The sequence below is a fragment of the Ahaetulla prasina genome, chromosome 6, assembly GCF_028640845.1.
Source record: "Ahaetulla prasina isolate Xishuangbanna chromosome 6, ASM2864084v1, whole genome shotgun sequence".
NCBI lineage: Eukaryota > Metazoa > Chordata > Lepidosauria > Squamata > Colubridae > Ahaetulla > Ahaetulla prasina.
In genome coordinates, this window is record NC_080544.1 from 79,266,535 (window position 1) to 79,289,841 (window position 23,307).

General features: G+C 35.7%; 1 protein-coding gene across 3 annotated transcripts in view; it reads right to left on the bottom strand.

Annotated features, from left to right (window-relative positions):
* Nucleotides 1-23,307, bottom strand: part of SLC9A9 (solute carrier family 9 member A9) — a 260,366-nt gene that overhangs the window by 59,925 nt on the left and 177,134 nt on the right. For all 3 annotated transcript variants that reach the window (XR_009155753.1, XR_009155752.1, XM_058188448.1), the window contains exons 13-14: nucleotides 15,070-15,118; nucleotides 5,501-5,580 (exon numbers count right to left, since the gene is read on the bottom strand). Coding sequence is in view for 1 of the 3 variants with exons in the window: in XM_058188448.1 (XP_058044431.1) it covers nucleotides 5,501-5,580; nucleotides 15,070-15,118 (129 nt within the window). In the remaining 2 variants the exon portion in view is untranslated. The remainder of the gene's footprint in view (nucleotides 1-5,500; nucleotides 5,581-15,069; nucleotides 15,119-23,307) is intronic.

The window sequence follows — 23,307 nt, forward strand, 5'->3', positions numbered from 1 at the left end:
GAGTGCAGTGGCATATCAACTACCCTAGTACCTGGATGAAACCGTCTATCTAGACCCGTTCCAGTCCGGCTTCCGGCCCGGATACAGTACGGAGACGGCTTTGGTCGCATTGGTGGATGATCTCTGGAGGGCCAGGGATAAGGGTTACTCCTCTGCCCTGGTCCTATTAGACCTCTCAGCGGCTTTCGATACCATCGACCATGGTATCCTGCTGCGCCAATTGGAGGGGTTGGGAATGGGAGGCACCGTTTATCAGTGGTTCTCGTCCTACCTCTCTGACCGGATGCAGACGGTGTTGACAGGGGGGCAGAGATCGACCCCGAGGTGCCTCATGTGTGGGGTGCCGCAGGGGTCGATTCTCTCGCCTCTCCTGTTCAACATCTATATGAAGCCGCTGGGTGAGATCATCAGTGGTTTTGGGGTGAGATACCAACTGTACGCTGATGATACGCAGCTGTACTTTTCCACCCCAGGCCACCCCAACGAAGCTATCAAAGTACTGTCCCGATGTCTGGAAGCCGTACGGGTCTGGATGGGGAGGAACAGGCTCAAGCTCAATCCCTCCAAGATGGAGTGGCTGTGGATGCCGGCACCCCGGTACAGTCAGCTGCAGCTGCGGTTGACTGTTGGGGGCGAGTCATTGGCCCCGATGGAAAGGGTGCGCAACTTGGGCGTTCTCCTGGATGGGCGGTTGTCTTTCAAAGACCATTTGACAGCCGTCTCCAGGAGAGCTTTCTATCAGGTTCGCCTGATCCGCCAGTTGCGCCCCTTCCTGGACCGGGATGCCCTATGCACGGTCACTCATGCTCTCGTTACCTCTCGTCTGGACTATTGCAATGCTCTCTACATGGGGCTCCCCTTGAAGAGCACCCGGAGACTCCAGCTAGTCCAGAATGTGGCTGCGCGGGTTATTGAGGGAGCAGTTCGGAGCTCCCATGTAACACCTATCCTGTGCAGACTGCACTGGCTGCCTGTTGTCTTCCGGGTGTGCTTCAAGGTGTTAGTTACTACCTTTAAAGCGCTCCATGGCTTAGGACCGGGATACCTACGGGACCGTCTACTGCCAACGTTTATCTCCCAATGACCGGTGCGCTCTCACAGAGAGGGGCTCTTCAGGGTGCCGTCAGCCAAGCAATGTTGGCTGGCGGCCCCCAGGGGGAGGGCCTTCTCTGTGGGGGCTCCTACCCTATGGAACGAGCTTCCCCCTGGACTCCGACAAATACCTGACCTTAAGACCTTCCGCCGCGAACTTAAAACCTACTTATTTCGTCTTGCTGGAGTTGCTTAAATTTTATATTATTAAATTGATTTATGGGTTTTAAATTTTTTAGTAAATTTTAGAGGGCATATTTTTATTTATAAGTAGCCAAATAGGTTTTTTAAGGGTTGTTTTTAGTTTTGTATTGTTGTTTTCTTTCTGTATTTTATTTGTGGCTGTACACCGCCCTGAGTCCTTTGGGAGAAGGGCGGTCTATAAATAAAAATATTATTATTATTATTATTATTATTATTATTATTATTATTATTATTATTATTATTATTATTATTATTATTATTATCAGGTTCGCCTGATTCGCCAGTTGCGCCCCTTCCTGGACCGGGATGCCCTATGAACAGTCACTCATGCTCTCGTTACTTTTCGCTTGGATTACTGCAATGCTCTCTACATGGGGCTCCCCTTGAAGAGCACTCGGAGGCTCCAGTTAGTCCAGAATGCAGCTGCGCGGGTGGTAGAGTGAGCTTTTCGGAGCTCCCATGTAACACCCATCCTGCGCAGACTGCTCTGGCTACCTGTTGTCTTCCGGGTGCGCTTCAAGGTATTGGTTACCACCTTTAAAGCGCTCCATGGCTTAGGACCGGGATATTTACGGGACCGTCTACTGCCATCTTGTATCTCCCAGCGACCGGTGCGTTCTCACAGAGAGGGACTCCTTAGGGTGCTGTCAACCAAGCAATGTCGACTGGCGGCCCCCAGGGAAAGAGCCTTCTCTGTGGGGGCTCCCACCCTGTGGAACGAGCTTCCCCCTGGACTTCGACAAATACCTGACCTTCGGACCTTTCGCCACGAACTTAAGACTTATTTGTTTCATCTTGCTGGACTGGCTTGAATTTTAATTTTAATTTTTAGCTGATTTTATGGGGTTTTAATTTTATATTAACTTTTAGTGTTACTTGTATTTTAATAGGGCGGGATATAAATGTAAACAACAACAAAAAAAATTAGGCCAAATTTAATAAGTTTTTTAATGTTTGTTTTTAATATTGTATGTATTGCTGTATTTTTATTCTGGCTGTAAACTGCCCTGAGTCCTTTGGGAGAAGGGCGGTATATAAATTAAAATATTATTATTATTATTATTATTAGCTGCCTTTGTGACCAAGACAGGACTAGAAGTCATTGTCTCCCAATTTTTAGCTTAATACTTTTTAAACACTTTACTAAATTATACTATACTATATCAGTCCTAAATTAATGGGATTTGTATATGGAAATTTAATGATGTGAATCACCACATGTGAAATTTAATGATGTGAATCGCTTTAGGCTGGAGCCCACACATATCTGCACATGGGGAATAAGAGCTTATACAATCCAGACCATAGTATAGAACGAAACCAGTTCAAATAATATATGAAGATAATGTGCTACAAGGAAGAGCCATTTGATTTCTTGCAAATATTTTAATGCCAGAATTGCCTAATTTAAGTGACTTAAAATATTTGTAATAAATAAATAAATGGATAAAATAAATAAAATTGATCAGACCAAAGCAAACCCCCTTTTTCTATCTCCAGAAGCAATATGCGTTATTCTCCAGTTATATCATTTGGAGAAAGAATAGGCACAAAGGTTTTCCTTTCTTAAATAATGCAGGATAAATATATTACTTAATGCTTCTGAGTTCCATAGGCAACAATTCATACTATTGCTAAAAGAAGGACACAGAGATTGCAGGAGCATTTCATTTGGATGATTGGTGTTCCTCTAAGCGGCTGGGGCTTTTTCCAGAATGAAATTTAGCATATAAAAATGCTTAGTCCTGGCAATAGCAACTTGAATTGTTAATATCTTCAGGGATTTAAGCATATACTGTAGTTGTCCGTGGAAACATGTTTATGTATAAGTATCTGTATAACTCTGTGTGTGTGTGTATCTGTGAAAATGAAAATACAATTGTACAGGTCAGGTCAGTTGTTATGTTAAATAATGTTAAAGAAAGATTCATCCTTACGACAGGAGGGAGAATCCGTTTGTTAGAATACAAATTGTCTTCAGTTCAAGTGCTGTTTGCAAAATATTATCAAGCATACAGTTTGCTTTGAAACACAGAACCTGGGGAATCAATTAGTGATAAAAAGCCTATCATAAATTCTCAGTTACGTACTGCTTAATATTGCAGATTAATCCTGCCATATGACTTCCATCTGCCCATTTCAAGCATTATGAGGGGAAAGCCAGAAATTAACAAAACATACTTCAGGAGTCTTTATCAGAGATTTTGCTATCTTTTCAGAGAAAATCCCTCATCAGGTCTTTCACAATTCAAATGACAGGTTTTATGCAGCTCTGTATTTCTATCCCTGGCATTTTTTTTAAAAAAAAATCAAATATTTTTTATATTTGAAGACAGACAACCTAAGAATACAAAAGGAGTTTTGTATGATCATACTGATTATCCATCCAGCACACACTCTGTATCAGAAGTGGCTAACCAGATGCCACAGAAAAACTCCTAAGCAGGGCATTTTCTGCATATTTACTAACATCTGGATTTTAAAAACATACAATATCTAATATACAGTCAGATTAACTAAAAGGTATATTATTTATATAATATAAATTTATACAATATTTAATTGATATTATATAAAATTTATATAGTATTTACATTTAAATATTTAATAATTTAATATATAGACTTTATTAAATACCTGAAAAGCCTATTCTATCTAATGTACTAATTCATTATATTTCCTTACACTTGAATATCAGTTAAATCAAGTTTAAGTATCAATTTGTTCTAGTCCTCTCATTTTATATACTGCAAACCTTGATATGCCATTCAAAAGCTTGGTCCACCCTTGTGACAAAGGCCGCATATCCTTATATTATATATATAGACTTTATTAAATAAAAAGACATAATAAAGAGGAACAGCATAGCATGAAGTGTTGTATAATGTTTTACCTTCTGGATCTCTTTTCATCCCACAGTGCAGAAGTAAACAACTTGAACAATCAGGCTGTTTATGACCCATGGAAGCCTTGTGTGAGACCCACAGAGCCTCTTCAAAAGTTTCTGCCATATTTAAATGTTTAATACCTCACAAAGAGAAAATTATTAAATACCTGAAAAAGCCTATTCTATCTAATGTACTAATTCATTATATTTCCTTACACTTGAATATCAGTTAAATCAAGTTTAAGTATCAATTTGTTCTAGTCCTCTCATTTTATATACTGCAAACCTTGATATGCCATTCAAAAGCTCGGTCTACCCCTAGTGTGACAAAGGCCGCATATACTTATATTAATATATTTCCTGCTTGGAGGACTACTGTGTTGTTTGTACACTTGAAGAGACAGAGTGTGCCATCTCTCTTGCTGGAAAGGAACATGCACTTGTTTTTCACACAAGTCCCTCCCTCCCCCTTCTTTGAAACAGATAGAAGCACAGATTTCAATTCAATGCCAAATCGTCATATTTTCAATTTTATGTCTTTCAAAACATCCAGTCAATGATTTCCATTCTGAAGAAGACATAGAATCAGCACCAGAAGTCTCTAAAGCCTACTCTGATCTATTTTTAAGTCCTTTCTTTTCTTTATTCTGAATTGCAAATTGAATGTTTGCTATGCTTGGAACTGCAGGACATGAGGCCACCATGTTTTATGTTAACTTATTTCCAACTAGAGGGAAGGATGTTTTGGGGGCAGCTCTTACTTCATTCAGCCTGTGTTTAAAGTGGCTAAAGGGGAGAGATAATGGAAACTGAAGGTTGACACATTCAGATGGCATCAGATTGGGGAGAGTTAGCTTAAGCCATGATGGATATATCCATTACATAGTTCAGAGTGATATAAAGTAGTAACTGAATGAATTAGTTGGATCTTCTGCCGCATTCTCCACACATCATCCCTGGGAAATTATTATGCCTCCGTTTAAAAATTAAAATAAATAATAAACAAGAGTCTTGTTTATTCACTGAAATAAGCAAGACAAAAATAAATAATAAAGATTATTATTTACTGAACAATCCTATTAATTTGTCCATATCAATATCAATAAAAACTTACCTAGTTTTGAATATAGTCTTTCATCTTTACCCAAATTTTGGGGCTTCCTTGCAACCATTATTTGTTTTTTATATCCATAATACAATTTCATACAGGATTTAAAATGAAAAGTTCTCATTATCTTATCAGATTTATCTATATTATTTCCCCCTTTGATGAAATTATTACTATGAATATTTAGTGCTAACAGAATAATAGGATACTTATGATCAAAACCATACCATATTCTGAACAGCCAAGCGCTTTCTGCTTTGGTTGTGCTTTTATCCAAGTTATTTGCAGCCTGTAATAATATTGAAAATTAAAATGACGATTCAGATAATCATGTTCTTTTCAATTAAAGATGTCCACATTTTACCAAAAAATATAAATATATATATATAGTTTAAAAGAACACATATAAAAGTTCACAAATCAGTTAATCTAACAGTTGTTGTTCAGTCGCTAAATCATGTTCAACTCTTTATGACCCCATGAACCATAGGAGGCCAGGCTCCTCTGTCCCCCACTGTCTTTCGGGATTTAGGTTCATTGCAGGGATGATACTATATAATAATTTCATCTTCTGCCATACCCTTCTCCTTTTGCCTTTAATCTTTCTCAACATCATATCCTGAAATTGGGAACAATACTCAGATACAATTGAAAATACCACCTAAATTATGAATACAACTACCTATCTTTTTTTTTTTAACCTTTATGCTGTGGTGATCTGCAGTAATGAAATTCAAAATTGTTTATACTGTGTTTTGGAATTTTCTCCACCTAGGCAGTAACCAAATTAGTTTAACTTCAGCAGCATGACTGCTCAATATAGATCTAAATCACACAGCTCATCTGTTCAAGCTCTCTTAAATATGCTCCTTTTCTGTTACCATTTATTTTCACTTCCAGGTGCTTGCAAACTCCTATCTCTGAATTACACCTGGCCTGGCCTCTGGCAATGTTAATCATGGATATGTGATCTATGCTAAGTTTCATGTTCTATCCTATGATTGTGGGAAGAAGATAGGGTTGTTTTGGGGAATAAATTAACTTCTACATTTGCTGTTATATTTTCATTCTACACTTATTGATACCACAGATTATGTAACCCAAATGTCTTATGTTGTTGTTTCCTACTGAGCCATTATGCACATCCATTATATCATTTTTGTGCTGTAAAGTTCATTTCCTCTTGTTAATGTCATTTAAGCTTATTTAATTTATACAGACAACAATTATTACTATGTTGTGGACAGTTTTCTAAATATTTTGGAAATGGTTCTGCAGTGTACAACAAATGCACAACCATTGATTTTATTGTTTTTCTTTTGGATTAAAATGATAGCCTCCTCTGTACTTTTAACCCAAACGATTAGTTTTTGGAGAAATTAAATCTGCTCCAATATATTTACAATGCAAACTAATAAAGGAGATGCTTTTCTCTACTGTATGCAGCATAAAGCAAGTAAAATAGCTTGATTGATTTTATACTTTTAACTAGGCTCAGTTGAAATGAACAACATTGACTTTGTAGAATGGAGAAAAAAAAACCCTACAATGCTTGTCTTTACCTTTACTCTAAGGAGATCTCTGAAATCATATGAATCTTTTCATCATCTTTGCACAACAGATCATGTTTTGATCACACTTCTTTAGGTTATACTTAAAAACAGTGGGGCAAAATGTACAGCCTTTTCTATACCTCTTCTATAGCCCCTGGAGTTCCCGTCAAATAAATGGGGTGTCAGAAATACCACCTCATGCCTGTGGTCTGCAATCATTTTGATCTGCCATGAACCCTGAGAGGGAGGAAGACCACTTGACGGGAAAGTGAAAGTTAAGAAAGTGAAAGTGCCTGTTCAAGAGGACATTTCAAAGTTGCTCTGTAATGAGAAGAATGCAGCTGCAATCCAGTCTACAATCAGCCTGCCGTTTCCAAAACATTGATTAGACAATGGGGGACCATCAATGGGATGTGCTTAAGGAGGAAACCTTTTCACTTGAGGTTTTGGCACATGAATTTCAGTTCTGGCTTTGCACTACTATATTTCACTTGCGCTCTAGTAAACTACAGTATACCTTTCTAAGCCCTGAGTGCCAAGTTCCAGATTTTTAATCAAAAAGTCATAACGGGATAGCAGGTGCGGGAGGGAGCCAAGACTTGAAGATTAGGAAGACAAAATGTATCTGCTACAAGACAGTTTGAGGCTAGTGAAGAAAGTTAGAATTAATAAACACCAATGTAAAAAATGAAACTGAATAATTAGGAAGCGGATAAAGAACTGCAGAAAAATACCTGGGGACGAAGGGATGGAGCAGACGTTTAGACTCGTGTCATGGCTAGGAAGAAGAATGAAAGAGAATTTGAAAAGAATGAAGAGGTAAGGAAACAAAGAGACAAAGTGTTAAAGAAAGCAAGAATGCTTACAGTAAGCAGAAAACAAAAAAGAAGAAAGTGCAAATCATTTCTCTTTGCAGCATCTTGGTCAGTAAGGGTTTCTTTCTCTGCTGCTACCAAGCTTACAGGTGCAAAGGAATAAGCAGGTTCAGATGGCAGTATTCAGCCGGTGCAGGAGAGAGAAGCTGACAGCTTCAGCAACAGGGGAATTGCCCAGTAAATTATTTGAAGGAGGATTGAGGCTTACCAGAGCCAGAAGCAGCAGCATCTGTTTCACATAGATGAAAGAGATTCCATGCAGAAGAGATTTAAAGTACCTATTTCAGCATTGAAAACCATTAAAAAAATCCAAGAACCCTGACCCTTCCTGCTTTTGAAATTGTATACTCCAGCTTTAAATGAAAACATTCCTGCAATAATCTTGGTCTGCTGCAACTTTTTCGAATCAGGGATAGTATCTAATTATATCACACACCTGTATTGATATCAGGCTGGGAAACAAGGTCCCTGTGTTCAATGGTATGCAAAACAAAGGCTTTTACTATCATGAGGACATTTTAAAAAAATCATCTACATTTTGCTGAAGCAATGGCACTATTGATTTTTCTGGGTTTAAGGACAATATGCAAACAGTGGTCAAGAAGATTCCCGGTGTGTAAAAAAAAAATACTCAAGGGGAAAAAGGCACCAAATAAATGAAAAATATTTCAAAACACAGCACTGCTGAATTTGCAAATATTTGTGGTAATAAAATATGGTGTCCTGAAAAAATTATAAAAATAACACTTGCAATAACACATTTAATGAACTAAGACTAGCAGTTATTCTTAGAAACACATGAATATATTAAAAATCAGTGGAAGGGCTTTTATGCATTTGGTATATCACAGAATCCTGTGATTAGAGACTTCATGAGAGCTCTTGAGGATATTGGATATAATTGAAGACAGAAGTTTATTCAGCTGTGGTTCACAGGTCATAGACTGTCTCTCTTCTTTGCAATTAGTTGGGAATTAGAAAGCTTCCAATTCTTTTTAACAATGGTCTGCTCTATTGACCAAACTAACAAATTGTGGTTAAAATAAATGCTGACTAATATCTGAAACAAGCCAGTTTGAAATCTTGTTTCAGGGAAGCCTGAATTATTATTATTATCCCTAATTTTTGGTTATGCTAAACAAAAACTTATATTACTTTTTTTTAGGGTGAAGAAGGACTGGAGGGAAGAAAAACAAGTATGTGTCAGATTAAAATTTATTTATTATTATTTATATCACACTAAATTATGATGATTTCCCAATCTGGATAGTGAAATAAATTGCACTTATTGTAAAATACATCATTTCAAGATGGTAGTCTGTCACAAAAGCTAATGGACAAATGTACTTAAGTTCTATGACTTACTATGAATTGTGTTTGAAACACACAAGGGTTATGAATAGCTTCTCAATTCAAAGCAGTTAATTTCTATTGAATAATAAGGTATTAGATATTATTAAATTAACTTGCAATTTTTTCTTGAGAGGAATAGTAAACCTAGACCAGGGGTGTCAAACTGTTGGTCCGTGGGCTGGATGCATCATGCATAGGCCACGCCCACCCTGGCTCCACAAAGGCAAAAAACATTGCACAGTGTCATGTGACATCATGTGACACGATCGAGTTTGACACCCCTGACCTAGACTGTTCTTCCAGAATTATTATACAAAATCACTTGTACAATAGAAGTTTCTGAGCAGAAGTAGGCAATTTGTTGCTCTCTGAATGTTTTAGATTGAAACATAACTCCAAGATATAATACAATGAATGATGGGATTATGTTAAGGGATACAAAAATTGCCATCAGAAAGAAAATCAGATTGCCTATCTTTATTCTAATATTTACCAACCAAATAGCAGTCCTCCCTGAATGCCTTTCTCTGTTGCAGTAAATAGAAAATTCTAGCCATTTCATATTAACAATATTGCAGAATAATACCTACTTATTTATAATAAATTTAGTAAGTGGACTGACATGAACTTATTTAATAACAAGATCCTTTTCACAACACTTGGAGAGTTTTATTTATAATTCACATTTTCTTGTACGTGTTGATAATTCCGAATGATTTTAGGAATAGAAGAAAATAATAATCACAAATAGAAAAAAAAGAAAAAGGAATCACAAATAGGAGATTGGTCATCTTGCGTTAAAAAATATTCATTAAAACCATTTAAAAACCACTCAATAGGGAGCCTGCATTTCTCCGTTGTCAAGAGCCTGAGATAAAATTAGTTTTTACGGCACATTTAAAAGAAAGCAAGTTGGAGCCTATTCAAATTTTTAGGGGATCTATTCCTGAAGGCAGGAATTATGACAGAGTAAATGGGACCTCGTAAAGTCTTATTGGAAGATGTTCCTTAATGGATGTGACCTGCAGCAGACTGACTCTACCCAATCTTATGGAATGGGCAGAAAAAAACAGGATCTCTGGTCTTGAAGATTAAGAAGTTGGTTATTAAAGACTGAATCCTATTTGTAGTGATGAAGGGTTTATGGATGCCTTGATTGGAACTCAGCCCACATAAGATAGCTACCTTTCAGTTTACAAAGCAGTGGTTTTTACATGTATGGTGTGGGGATTCTATTTTATAAACTTTAAAGTTGTTAATGATGTATAAAACATCCTGTCCTCATTATTAGTGCCCCTACAGCAGTGCCAGAAGATGGAATGAAAGCCATTGGTCTATTCAGAAAATGCCAGTTACTGCATTTTATTTCCCCCACAATGCTCTATGTTTAGTTTAATGAAAAGAAGGACTAGGGTGACATGATAGCAGCGTTCCAATGTTTAAGGGACTGCTACAAAGAAGAGTGGGAAATCTATTCTCCAAAGCACCTATTTAGGATGCAATACAAGAAGTAACGGATGCAAACTAATCAAGGAGAAAACCAATCTAGAATTAAGAAGAAATTTCCTGACAGTGAAAACAATTTATCTGTGGAAGGACTTAAGAAGTTGTGAGTGTTCCAACACCTAAGGTTTTTAAAAAGAAATTGGACAACAACTTATCTGGAATGGTATAGACTCTTCCACTTGGGCAGAGTTTTGGACTAGAAGTGCTCCATGGTCCCTTCAAACTCTATTATTCTGTATTCTATTTTGTATTCTGATCAATGTTTCCTTAGCATTTAAAGATGTCTAGACTCTAGAATCAAGAAGAGGGCCGTGAAAATATTTGCAGATCCCTCGCATCCTGGACATAAACTGTTTCAACTCCTACCCTCAAAACAACGCTATAGAGCACTGCACACCAGAACAACTAGACACAAGAACAGTTTTTCCCTGAAGGCCATCACTCTGCTAAACAAATAATTCCCTCAACACTGTCAGACTATTTACTGAATCTGCACTATTATTAATCGTTTCATAGTTCCCATCACCAATCTCTTTCCACTTATGACTGTATGACTATAACTTGTTGCTGGCAATCTTTATGATTTATATTGATATATTGATCATCAATTGTGTTGTAAATGTTGTACCTTGATGAACGTATCTTTTCTTTTATGTACACTGAGAGCATATGCACCAAGACAAATTCCTTGTGTGTCCAATCACACTTGGCCAATAAATTCTATTCTATTCTATTCTATTCTATTCTATTCTATTCTATTCTATTCTAGCATGGCTGGTGGGAAAATTCTAGGAGTTGAAGTCTAAGAACTGTTATTTTTCAAAAAGCTAGATTATCTCTATCCCATTCTGGGAATCATAGTTTCAACACCTCACTAGGATGTCAGAGTGGAAAAAGGTACTCTTTAAGGTTTGCTATATGGATTCTCCATAAGGTTGCAACTTATTTTATTTTTCCATTATTGGTATTTCATATTCAATATGATTTCCAGTTTGAAAGCTTTTTTTTTTTAAAAAAGATGTGTTTTTAAGTAAAAACTTAAATGAAGATAATGTTAAACATCTCTACTGATGTGCATCAAGGCTGCCTCCTATTCTAGAGAAGTTGAAACACAGTGAAGTGTCTGCATTTAATTACTACTGAACATTATTGATGAGCTCATAATACTGCATTATGAAAACTATTAATAAGTGGAAATAAATGCTACTTATCCATGACAGGTTAAGTGATAAATGTACTGAGAACTGAAAATCTGACTAAGCACAAAAAAAGTTACACTTTGATGAGTGTAAAGTAATTGGATTAGGTCACTGTATTCAAGAGTAGCTGCACTTTAAAGAAACTGTGATGATGCAATACTTGAAAACATTCACACAGTGAAAACAAGCAAGACAATTTTGGAACTTTTAAAGCATGAGTATTAAAATGTAATCTGCCAACTACTACTGGATTTCAGGTTTTTTCATTCCTAATTGTGACAATATTTGAATTTGACAAATTGGAACTATTACATATATTTCCTTATGCTTTAAATGTATGAGCATAAGAATTATTTCCAGAGTAGTAGCCATAAAAACCACAAAGACTTCTACGGTACTACTAGAGGAATAGCAATTTTTTCTTATTTTATCTTATTCCCTTTATTTGCGCTCAGACAATACTATCTCGTAACAGAGAACATATTATTTTCCCTATTCAATATTTTCCCTATTCAGCCTTTTCTTTGAGGCCAACTCAACTGTTGGTGATAGAATGAAGCAGTTGCTTCAGGCTTCAGGTTCTTGGCAGGGCAGAAATGTGTATGTTAGAAATAAATATGTATTCTTAACCTCAATGACATCAAATAATGCGCAAAATGTGTGTTGGAATGTCGTAATGCAAGTTTTGCCTTTTGTACTGGGATCATGATACTGCCTGAAAGTAAACAAGGGGGTCTAATGAAGTTGCAACACATGTTTTGTTACTTGTCCCAAACCCAGATTCCTAGGATATCCTTAAATCTATATAATTTGTGGGTTTGAATTTATGATCTAAAAATGTACTTGTGGCATCAGTTTTCATGGGCTTATTTCATTGATGCATATCATAAAAGAAAGAGTGGTGAATTTTACAAAGTGGACTCTAAAAAATATCCAATCCATGTATGTCTCGATGTTGCTGGTTCCATATTAACTACCAATCGTGATGGAACTATGGATACTCTGAATACATATTATAGGCTGGTTTTGGCTGCAATAAAGTTTAAGTTTCAAATTTCAATATTTATTACTGCCTTCAATCTATTATTTCCCAATATAGTTTCAAGAGTTCTTAACCAGACTGGGTAATGCTGCTAAAAACAGTCTTCAAGAAACAAGAATGAGAATAAGACATATTCAGAAGAGAGACTTCCGCTTGGCGCCACCTTTCTCGCTGGGTGCTAATTTATGGCACTCCGCACTGGATATGGTAAAAGCCGGTGAAAACAGCAATGAACAGCTGTTCCCGGCTTCAATTTCCCTCTCTGGTTGAAAGAGAGAGAAAGAGCAGGGGGGGGAGAGTGGTAGATTCCCCTAGGGGCTTTGTTTTTGTTATGCAAAGTCCCGAAAGGTCGAATCCCATTGAATCCTCCTTTAATCTCCAGTATTCAGTGCGCTTCTGCAAAAGCAGGAAAAGAGGAAGATGTCCACTTCTGCTAACAATTGATTTCTTTTTGTGGATTTCTATAAGCAGACGGAAAAAGCATGAGTGAACAATTATTGGTTTGCAAGTATTTTTGACTTTCTGACTTCCACCTTCTTTAAAAAGAGAAATCCCCCCCCCTTCCTTTAATTGTTTAAAATGGCGTTTGAGAGCAACTGAAAGTAGAGCGATAAAGGGAAGGGAAAGGAACGGAGCCTTGCTGCGAAATCGAAACTGAATGGAGATTTTATTTTATTGTGTTGGACTGTGGATTGTTGGATTATATTACGTTGTTTAAGTATTTCATAAGGGGATTCTCAGCAAGAACTTTGCCATGAAGGTTTTTTCAGAAGAATGGATTCGTGACTTTATACAGGATTACACAGAAAGAATGTATTTAATTATTCAAAAATACGAATTGATAAAAAATGGGGGCATTTTGGATGAGAGCTTGGAGGAAATTAACCAGTGTAATCAGGACTTGGAAAATGGAATGGAGGAGATACAAACAAAAGTGGATAAATATGAAGATATGATCGTGAATAAACAAGTTGATGTAAAGAAGTTTTCTTTAAATAGTTTGGATGAAATGCCTGAATTTCTGCTACAGGAGGCTGTCTCCCGAACCGAAAAAACTCACAGGGTTAATGCTTTCCAAGAGTTCTCTCTTTGGACTGATGAAATATACGGCAGTAATTTGTGGATTCTTGGACATAAGGAACTACTAGGAAATATTGTGATTGACTTTTCAAAAGGAGTAATGAAGGAAAGACAGAGATTAATGCATAAAAAAAATGGCAAGAGACAAAAGTATTATCCTTGTAACAAGGTTGTTTTGAAATATTAACAGACAAAAATATTAGTGTCCCTGAAAGACAATATGTGAGGAAGATCTGGAAGAAATGGGTTAATTATATGTTTTATATCTATCATAAAAGACTAGATATTTGGATTTATACTGGATTTTGACGAAGAAGGACTAAAGTTGAATAGATATTGTAATTTTCTGTATTGAAATTTTATAATGTGTTGCACTGAATTTTAAATAGAATATTCTCGAAATATCTTATGTAAGAAAGACCTGGGGGAAAAATTATATGGTTATAGAAGCTATAAGGGAGATATTCTCTGAATGGGATTGGATTTTTATGCATTAGCTGGTTTTAAATACTTTAGGATTAATTTGTTCTATTGCTTTACATATCTTATTACTGTTAATTGTTAATTTTTTTTGAAGGATTTTGGTAATGTTAGGAGGAAGTCAGAGCTAGAGAGGGAAAATTGGTATAATAGTTTTGGGGAAATTTTTTCTTAGCATATGTTTGTTTTATTTTTAACTATACCTTGTGCTTGTTCTGGGAAGTCAGGGGGAGGGGGGAGGGGATTAGTGAAGGGAGGGGGGAAAGGGGAAAAAAATTTTTTTGTAAAATTTTTTGAATTAAAAAAAAAAAGACATATTCAGAAGACTTACAAAGCAATGTGTAAGAAATTCCTCAAAATTTAGAATATGAATTATAAAAGTGTCTTTCATTACAAAGTACATAATTTTCCAAAATGCTTTTAGAAATGTAAAAGAGGAAGTTAATGGATTTCTTCTATTAAAATATCAAAACTGAAATTATTCAGCATAAGTCCATCAACAATAAAATAATATATTTTACAATCTGGGTGACTATTGAATGTACAAAAGATATATGACTTCCTGATTTGAGAATCAGAATTGGAGATTTTCCTGAGCATCTTAGAAAACACATTGTAAAATTTTAAAGCATTTAGTTCCACACTTATGAATATAAATTTTCAAATATTTATATTTAAATTTTAACTTGCCTGAGTAGCAGTTTCTATCCTTTGATCCTCATCTGGATCAATTCCAACCCTATGAAAAAAAGAAAGACAGCAAAATGTAAATACATGACAGACAGGCAGAATTTTATTTATTGACATTCAATGTAATATTTAATAATATTCAATATTAAAAATTATTTAATACATAAGTAAAATAAGCAAAAGGAAAAAATAAGTGAAATATTGGGTATATTTTACTGGTCTATTCAGTTAAATATTTTGTCAACTGTTTCTACATTAATATACTACTGAGAGTGGTAGGGAAGTGCTCTTTGAAATGATATCTGGAAAACAGTTGTTCTATACCTTACTGATCATTCTCAGTTGCAGTTTTTTTCCTAATGAAATATAGTTCCAATTTTATCACAATATATCACAGTAAGAATAGGTGACTGGTTAAAGATATCTTGTTAAGTCTCAGCCAAAGTGACAGAAGAAAGGATGCCTTCTTTTAATTGCCTTTCTTGACAGTGAAAACTTCAAAGATTAATTTTGAACTAATTAGAATTCTCTCTTATTAATCTTTACTTTTTTTGTGTGGGTGCCTATTTGTGACGGCCAAACCTTTCTCTCTATTTTATAAACTCCTGCCAAAGATAAATCTCAGGGCAACCTTGGATTAATCCTTATGTGCAATTTTTTTTATCCCCCAAGGATGAACTTTACGTTAAAACTGTACTTGAAAGACTCCCAAGATAAATTATTTTTAACTAACCTTTGATATGGTAATCTCAGAGGCAGCCTTTCCAGCAGGGCAACCTCAGGTGTCTGAGAATTCATTGTTCTTACATCAGCATCCTCTGATTCAAAAAGTTCACTACTCAGATTTCCATAAAAGCAAAGCCCAATTTATGTATCATTTACTCTATGCCCTATGAATAAAGGAAACTAACCAATAAGGAGAAAAATATTTAGCTATGGTATCATGGGACCTGTCTCCCAAGATATAGGACAGGGTTGAAAAGGTTTCAGTATTTATACCAATAGAGACAAGCCTAACACAATGCATCTATTTCATTGGCTATGTGCAAGTAATTATCCAGTATGGCAATGCATTAAAAAGATAAAGGTTTCCCCTGTCCAGTTGTGTCCAAGTTTTAACGTTTTATTAAGTTATAAGATAAGATACAAAATACAAAAGTAAATAGGAAAGCAGTGGGGAAGGTGGGGGAAAAGAGAAGTGAGGAAGGGTTGTGAAAATGAAAAAGAAGCATTGACTTCCAACTCCCTCTGTTGCAGTAAAATAAAGCATTAACATCAAACCACAACTTTTTGGGTTTTTTATGTAATATAAACTAGCCATTTCTATAAGTCCAGTTGTGTCCGACTCTAGCGGGAAATGCTCATCTCTGTATCTTAGCTGAAAAAGCCAGCATTGTCCAAGACTTCTGTGGTCATGTGGCCAGCATGATTATATGCTGAGATGCATGGACACAGTTATCTTCCTACCAAAGTGGTACCTATTTATTTACTCACATTTGCATGCTTTTGAATTGCTAGATTTGCAGTACAAATGTGTTTTTCCTAAATGGTAATTAAGAATCTGACTCATCGTTATGAAAAGATGCTAAATTGTCATGAAAGGCATAGTGAAGTTATGGCACTGTTGGTAAAACGAGGACCCAGATTGCCTGTAAACTGCTTAGAGAGTGCTGTAAAGCACTTTGAAGCAGTATATAAATCTAAGTGCTATTGCTACATGACTTAATATCTTGGAGATAATGGTGGAGGCCTTCACTTGGTACACTTTATTCCTATTGTATGTTCATTTTTGTTGTTAGGAAAGCTTTCAGATTTTCATTTCTCAAGGTAACCATGAATTTTGGGTAATATTTAATTTTAGAGATTCATATTCAAATCTATCTTCACATATAGTACCCTTCTGGGCCAGTCACACTTTCTCATAATAAAAATTACTCAAGTATGCAGTTATTATTGTCTTTGATTGCTTATATTTATAGCTTTTTACTAGTTGGTAGCTAATATAGCATTGTTGTTCTACATTGTTGCCATGTTTTTGATTTATTTTATCAGATGACAAACCCATAGCTTATTTTGATTATGTCTGAGTGATGAAACAAGGACCTGGTATAGGATCCTGCCGCTAATAGTATGATTTAAGGATTTTGTTCTCATAGGGAACTGACTTTGATAATGATGTCAAGACTGAAGAAAAAAGGAAATTATTACTAAAATCTTGCAGTTTTATATTGATTTTTTGAACAAAAATTTTAAAAGTTTGCAAAAATTTTTAACAACTTGTGTCTGAAAAGAAGTCTGAGAACTATTGGCCTAGTAGTAAAACAAATTTCTCCTTTATATCTAGCTGCTAAATATCTCTGAAGATTTATTACATAGAATATTTTTAAAGTATTTCTTAACACACGTCATCTCTTTCATAATTTAGTATAAATCACCATAAAAATGTATCATTTCTTCCAAATGCTTTAGAAGTAATTAATTCAAGTTTATAATTATGGGAACATTCACAGGATTAAATTTGAATTAAAAGATATGGATTGACAGAAGATTGTGAGAACTGATAAAAGATGACTCTGATGAAATGGAGAGTATGATTACTGAGTACATACTCAGTAATCGGCAGGCCGAAAGCTGTCCATTTTTTGCCTGAAAATTGTTGTTGTGAATTAAAATATGTTAAAATTAATCTTTGAATGTGTCAAGAAAATAATATTTATTTATTTATTTATTTACATTTATACCCTGCCCTTCTCCGAAGACTCAGGGCAGCTTACAGTATGTTAATTTTTTTCTGGATTAAAAAGTAATCAATGATAATATGTTCATTTGAAGGTTGATTGCTGAATATGATAAGTCTTTTATGTGATGAAAGCAAAGCATGTATAAAAATAAGTGGTATGCTTAGCAAGTGGTTCAGCACTGACCAGGGAGTCAGTAGTGGGTTGCTACTGGTTTGCCCTGGATCGGGCGAACTGGTAGCAGCGGTGGTGGGAGGTTCCAGCCATCTGCTCGGACACTTCTGCGCATGCACAGAAGCGTCACACATTAGCATGAGCATGCCCACACCCATGAGGGAACCGGTAGCGACTCTGAAACCCACTACTGCAGGGAGTATACAATTTCTATCTCGTTATTTGTAATAGAAATAATAATAAAGGAATGCTTAGGATAACAGTTTTGGTTTTGGTTGAGGATATGACTATAGGGAGAGTAGTATAGATCTATTTCAAGCTATTTAGCTCTCATTAGCTAGCCATATCCTTCTTGGATATGTAGCCCGGGTTCAAATCCCAGAAGGGTATGGCTAGCTGATGAGAACTAAATAGCTTGAAATGCAATAGATCTATACTAGCCTCCCTTTATTTCTTTGTAGGTAAAACATAAATTCAACACAAAAAGAGGGCTGTAAAGCACTGTGAAGTGGTATATAAGTCTAAGTGCCATTGCTATTGCTATTTTCCAGTATGTCTTTTGTGGCATGCCCCCTGCACGATTTCCCATGCTTGAATTAAATCTCAAGGGGAAAACTTAATATGATCACTCTTCCCATTGGGCATTCTCAGACTGAGAAGCCTAAAAGCCAAGGTTGTTTCAGATGGATGGAAAGATATTCACAGAAAAAATGCCCAAACTCACAAAGAGTAATATCCTTTGCCATCACAAACAATAAGCTAAGAAATAATAATATACATTTGAAAGAGATTCTCATCCACTCTGAGAATAAAGTAGAAAAACAGAGCATCCTTTTTTCTTTAGACTAAGCATTTTGAGAACCTGCAGAATGGATTTTTGGCACAGCAGTTACCAGAAATAAACCAATCACTTAAAATTAAAAATAATTTAAATAATATTTAAATAATTGATGGACTGGAAAGATCATGGGCTTTGAAATCTGCCCTCTACAATATTTCTAGAGGGAATTAAGTTGAGGAAGAAGAATCAGCTGTGACCAAATGTACCTACATTAAAGGTTGGAGATCTTTTGATTGTTGACAGATGGATGCATTGTTAAAAGATGTTTTACATTTAGTGCTTAGAGGAATGTCTTTGGGTATATAGAAGTTATATGTAAATTAATAAGTATTTGAATTCTATTTTTAAAATTTTGTAGAAGGAACTCATCTTAATCAGTAGAAAGACAAAACCAAAATGGTTAAGAGTTTTTTAAAAATAGAAGCTGTGAATAAAATGAGAAAAACAATCAGTTGTATTTTACAACTGTCACACTTTCACTTGAGAGAGGTAATTCTCTCTTCAGTGGGTAGATTTCTTTCACTCCCTCTGTTCCATTGCCTTTGATTGTGGTTTTTTTTTTTTTATTTCTAGTTTTCCACTATTTTGCAGTAAGTAGCAAAAACAGACAACAGACAACAATGCCAAAATGACATACCTTGATGTTGTCATGCAAATGCCACTGTAAGGGGCTTGTATCCTGGTGTCTATTGCAAGGAAGTAATGTCCCAAAAGTTCTTTTTCAAGAGGCAGCTGGACTTTCTGGTTATTCTTTGAGGATGTTTCACTTCTCATCCAAGAATCTTCTTCAGCTGAGAAGAGCTGAAGAAGCTTCTCAGATGAGAAGCAAAATGTCTTCAAAGGAAAACCAGAAAGTCCAGTTGCCTCTTGAAAAAGCACCTTTGGGCAACCATGACCTGGACACTTGAGACTCTCCATAGATATGTAAATGACATTTGTGTGATGGTGTTGTGCACATTCCACCATTTGCCCTCTCAATTTTTTCTCTCTGGACACCTATGAAAAGTAGTAGCATAATTTTCCTGAAGATATATGTTTTAGATAAACCAGGCCAAGAAAAGTGCATGGATGCAATCACCAAGACTTCAGCTTGATTTAAGGGAGCACGAAATTGTATTCAGTATTCTACATTGGCATTTTCTGCTTTTATTCTTGTTACTATTTTTAACAATACCTAATTTAAAAGAGAAAGAAGCAATCTTCTACAAATTAGCTTGCATCAAAGCATATCAACTGGATATCTCAGGCTCTAAGCACCTTTCCTCTCATCCACAGCTCTGACTGTTTATCATTAATTCCCCAAAACTCAGAAGTAAACGAAAATAAAAAAACAAAATAGTTCAGAAGTCATATCATTGTCTCATATGCATATGCGTCCTAATTATCAACCTTAAATGGGTAAGATAATATGATAATATAGTCCAGAATATATACAGCATATTTCAAACTTTTATTCATAAATTCAAAGCAGGAAAACAGTGAATACTTTTCTGTATATAAGAGGTAGGAATATGCTGTACTTGCAATATCAATGACCTACTCCAATAAAATAAAATAAAATACAAAATCCAGAGAACCTTCTTGTGGACTCAGATGAAAATTAGAAACGACCAGATCAGTTCTCAGGCAGGGGTGGACACCAAATACCTGCACAGTTAAAAATGGCAAGATCTTCTTTCCCACAAGTCCAAAATTGTGCTAGCAGAAAAATTGTCCAAAAAGAAATTAGAAACCTTTAAAACTAAAATATTGAACTCTGATCATTGCACACACAAAAAAGAATAAATGAGTATAATTAAATAAAATGCTAGAAAATTTAATTTTAGGAAACTTGTAGACCGCTTAGGCGTTGAGCTTCAATTACTATCAAAGGCTAGACAGTGTTGTGGTCTGCCAGCAGCCTGCAGAGTTGGCAGCAGAATCGGACAGTGAGGAGGCTGGGGAGGACAATGGGTCAGTCCTGGAATCAAGGGAAGGCCCGGATGAGGGCTCTGTGTTGGAGGCAGAGATGGTGCCAGGGCCATCTGAGAGCCATGTGCTGACTCCGGATCCTCCAGAGGCGGACAGCAGAGAGGCAGAGGAACAAGAGAAGCCAGTTCCTAGTGCATGCATGAGAAGAGCTGCCAGAAGGCAAGAGCAACTAAAGCAAAAAGGACGATTTGGGAGTAAGGCCAGGAGATGATTGGCCCCTCCCATAAGGCTTAAAAGAGGAGCAATGGGCTCTTTGTAGAAAAGCAATGTTGCTACAATTGTTTCTTGTCTCCTGTTTCTGAACTTCATGGGTTCTTGCCTATAAAAGCCTTTGACAGGATGCCAAACAAGACAAAGGTTTGTGATAAGGCCGAAGGACTTTTTATGAAGGATTTTGTTTCGGACTTAATTTGGACTAAGAATTACTTCATTCTCAGCTGTTCTAATAAACTTTGTTTGTTTAGGACTGACTGTGTCTGGTAACAACTACTTGGCCTGGGCCTGGGTCACAACAGACAGGAATAGTAAGACTTTACCACAAAACCAGACTGAAACTTCTCCTTCATTCAAAACAGGAAGGGATCCCAAAGGCCTCCAAACAATGACAAGTATGCTAATAGTTTCTGAATTCTGATCACCTTAAAGCACCTATTAAAGCACAAATTATGTCCCCAGCCAAATATCTCTATATATTACTCAGTGGAATGCCTGTCTGGGTTGATGGCAGAAACATCATTCTTCGTTACACAGTCACAAAGTAATAAATAAAGACTGCCTATTTTTATCTTCTTCAAGGTATATATATATATGTGTGTGTGTGTGTGTGTGTGTGTGTGTGTGTATAAAAAATTTCCAAAAGTTAAAATAAAAACTTCAACAGAAAAAAGGAAAACAAAGCAAAACCAAAAAAGACAAAAACATTTCATTAAAAAAAACGATATATATAAGTTGCCCCTTAACTAAATGCTGATAGATACATTTCAGAAATAAGACCCCTTGCAAAACAGGTCTACAACTTCTCCAGTTCTGTTTGCCCAGATAATCCCATCTCTCTATTATAAAAAAAAGAAACAATTAACTGGGAAATCTAACAAAACTAAAGTTCAAAGCCCCTGTTAACAATCTATTATTGTATTTCATGCAGAAAGTCTGCAACAGCTTCTAACCTACCCTAAACTATTGCAATAATTATCTCCGATCTGTTCAAGATAAAATATCTTTGATTGATTCTTAATAAAACTTTTCCTTAAAATTATAAATGGGATATTTCCAAACAATTGCACAAAGTCATAAATCTCTGTTGTGAATATCCCTGCAGCACTTGTTGTTCAGAAGATTTTCATATAAATTGGACCCATATCTCTTAATAGCTGTCTTCTGATTGAATATAATACATCTAATCCAACATCTCCACCAGCTTTCTTAAGAAAAATCCAGTTCATCACTGATCCATATTGCCCTCCCTAAGTCTTTTAAATTCATGCCCCTTTCAGTCCTGTCCAATGAGCCATAATTCTTAAACAAAGGTTCTTTTTCAATTCTGTCAGGAACAAATTAACTTCCAATCCACCCAATCTGAAGTCAGATTTAGATGCTGTTACTTGTATCCGAGTATCATGCTTAGGTTGATTTTCAACTGTTGTTAAATCATCAAACCTTTTAACTAATTTTCATTCAGAATTTATAATTTGAAAAATATTTTTTTCTGAAGGCTTCCAAGAAGGCTTGGACATTAAATTAATCTGATTTTTGCCTTTCTTCTATATTTCTTTTGTGAAAATTGTAAAAAGTATATAATGTATAATATTCAAATCCTTGATTTATTGTTGTCATCGTTTTTAATATAATCCAAATTTTGTTATATTTGACCTTCACAACAAAATATAAGCAATCAAGGGCAAAAGAAGTGGATGCTTTGTAACAAAATGACCACAAGAAAAAATAAGATATTTCTCATGATAGAAAGTAAATAGAAAAGAAAGGAAAAATTCCCATAATTAAAGATGTAAGTCAAACACAAAAATAAATAAATAAATAAATAAATAAATAAATAAAACAAAACAAAACATGATGTTTAAAATGAAATGTGTTTAAAAAACAAAAAAATACTGACAGGAAAAAATGGCGCCCGCCACTCTAATCGAGAATTACAATCACCAAGATTCTTCTTCCCATGATGGTTTGAAGGTTGTCTTGGGTTGTTCCTAGTGTATCCCATTCAAATCTGGGGAATGTTCTGTCAAAGGACCAGTTTTGGCTCCAAATTCAGCTATGTGTTGCCAGGAGGAACAATAGTCTCCCCGCTCACTGCACCATTTTCTGAAGGACTCTGCTTTAAGACTAGTTTTTTAATGGAAGGAAAGGATACCTGAAATGATTGATTGACTGCAGATGTACAATGCAATCCTGTAATTATATATAGGAAACCTCCCAGATAAAGTTACAGTAGTTGCAAGCCCAGAAAGCTCATGAAGCACCAGATGATAGACTACAAATCTGTCGGGTTGTACATAT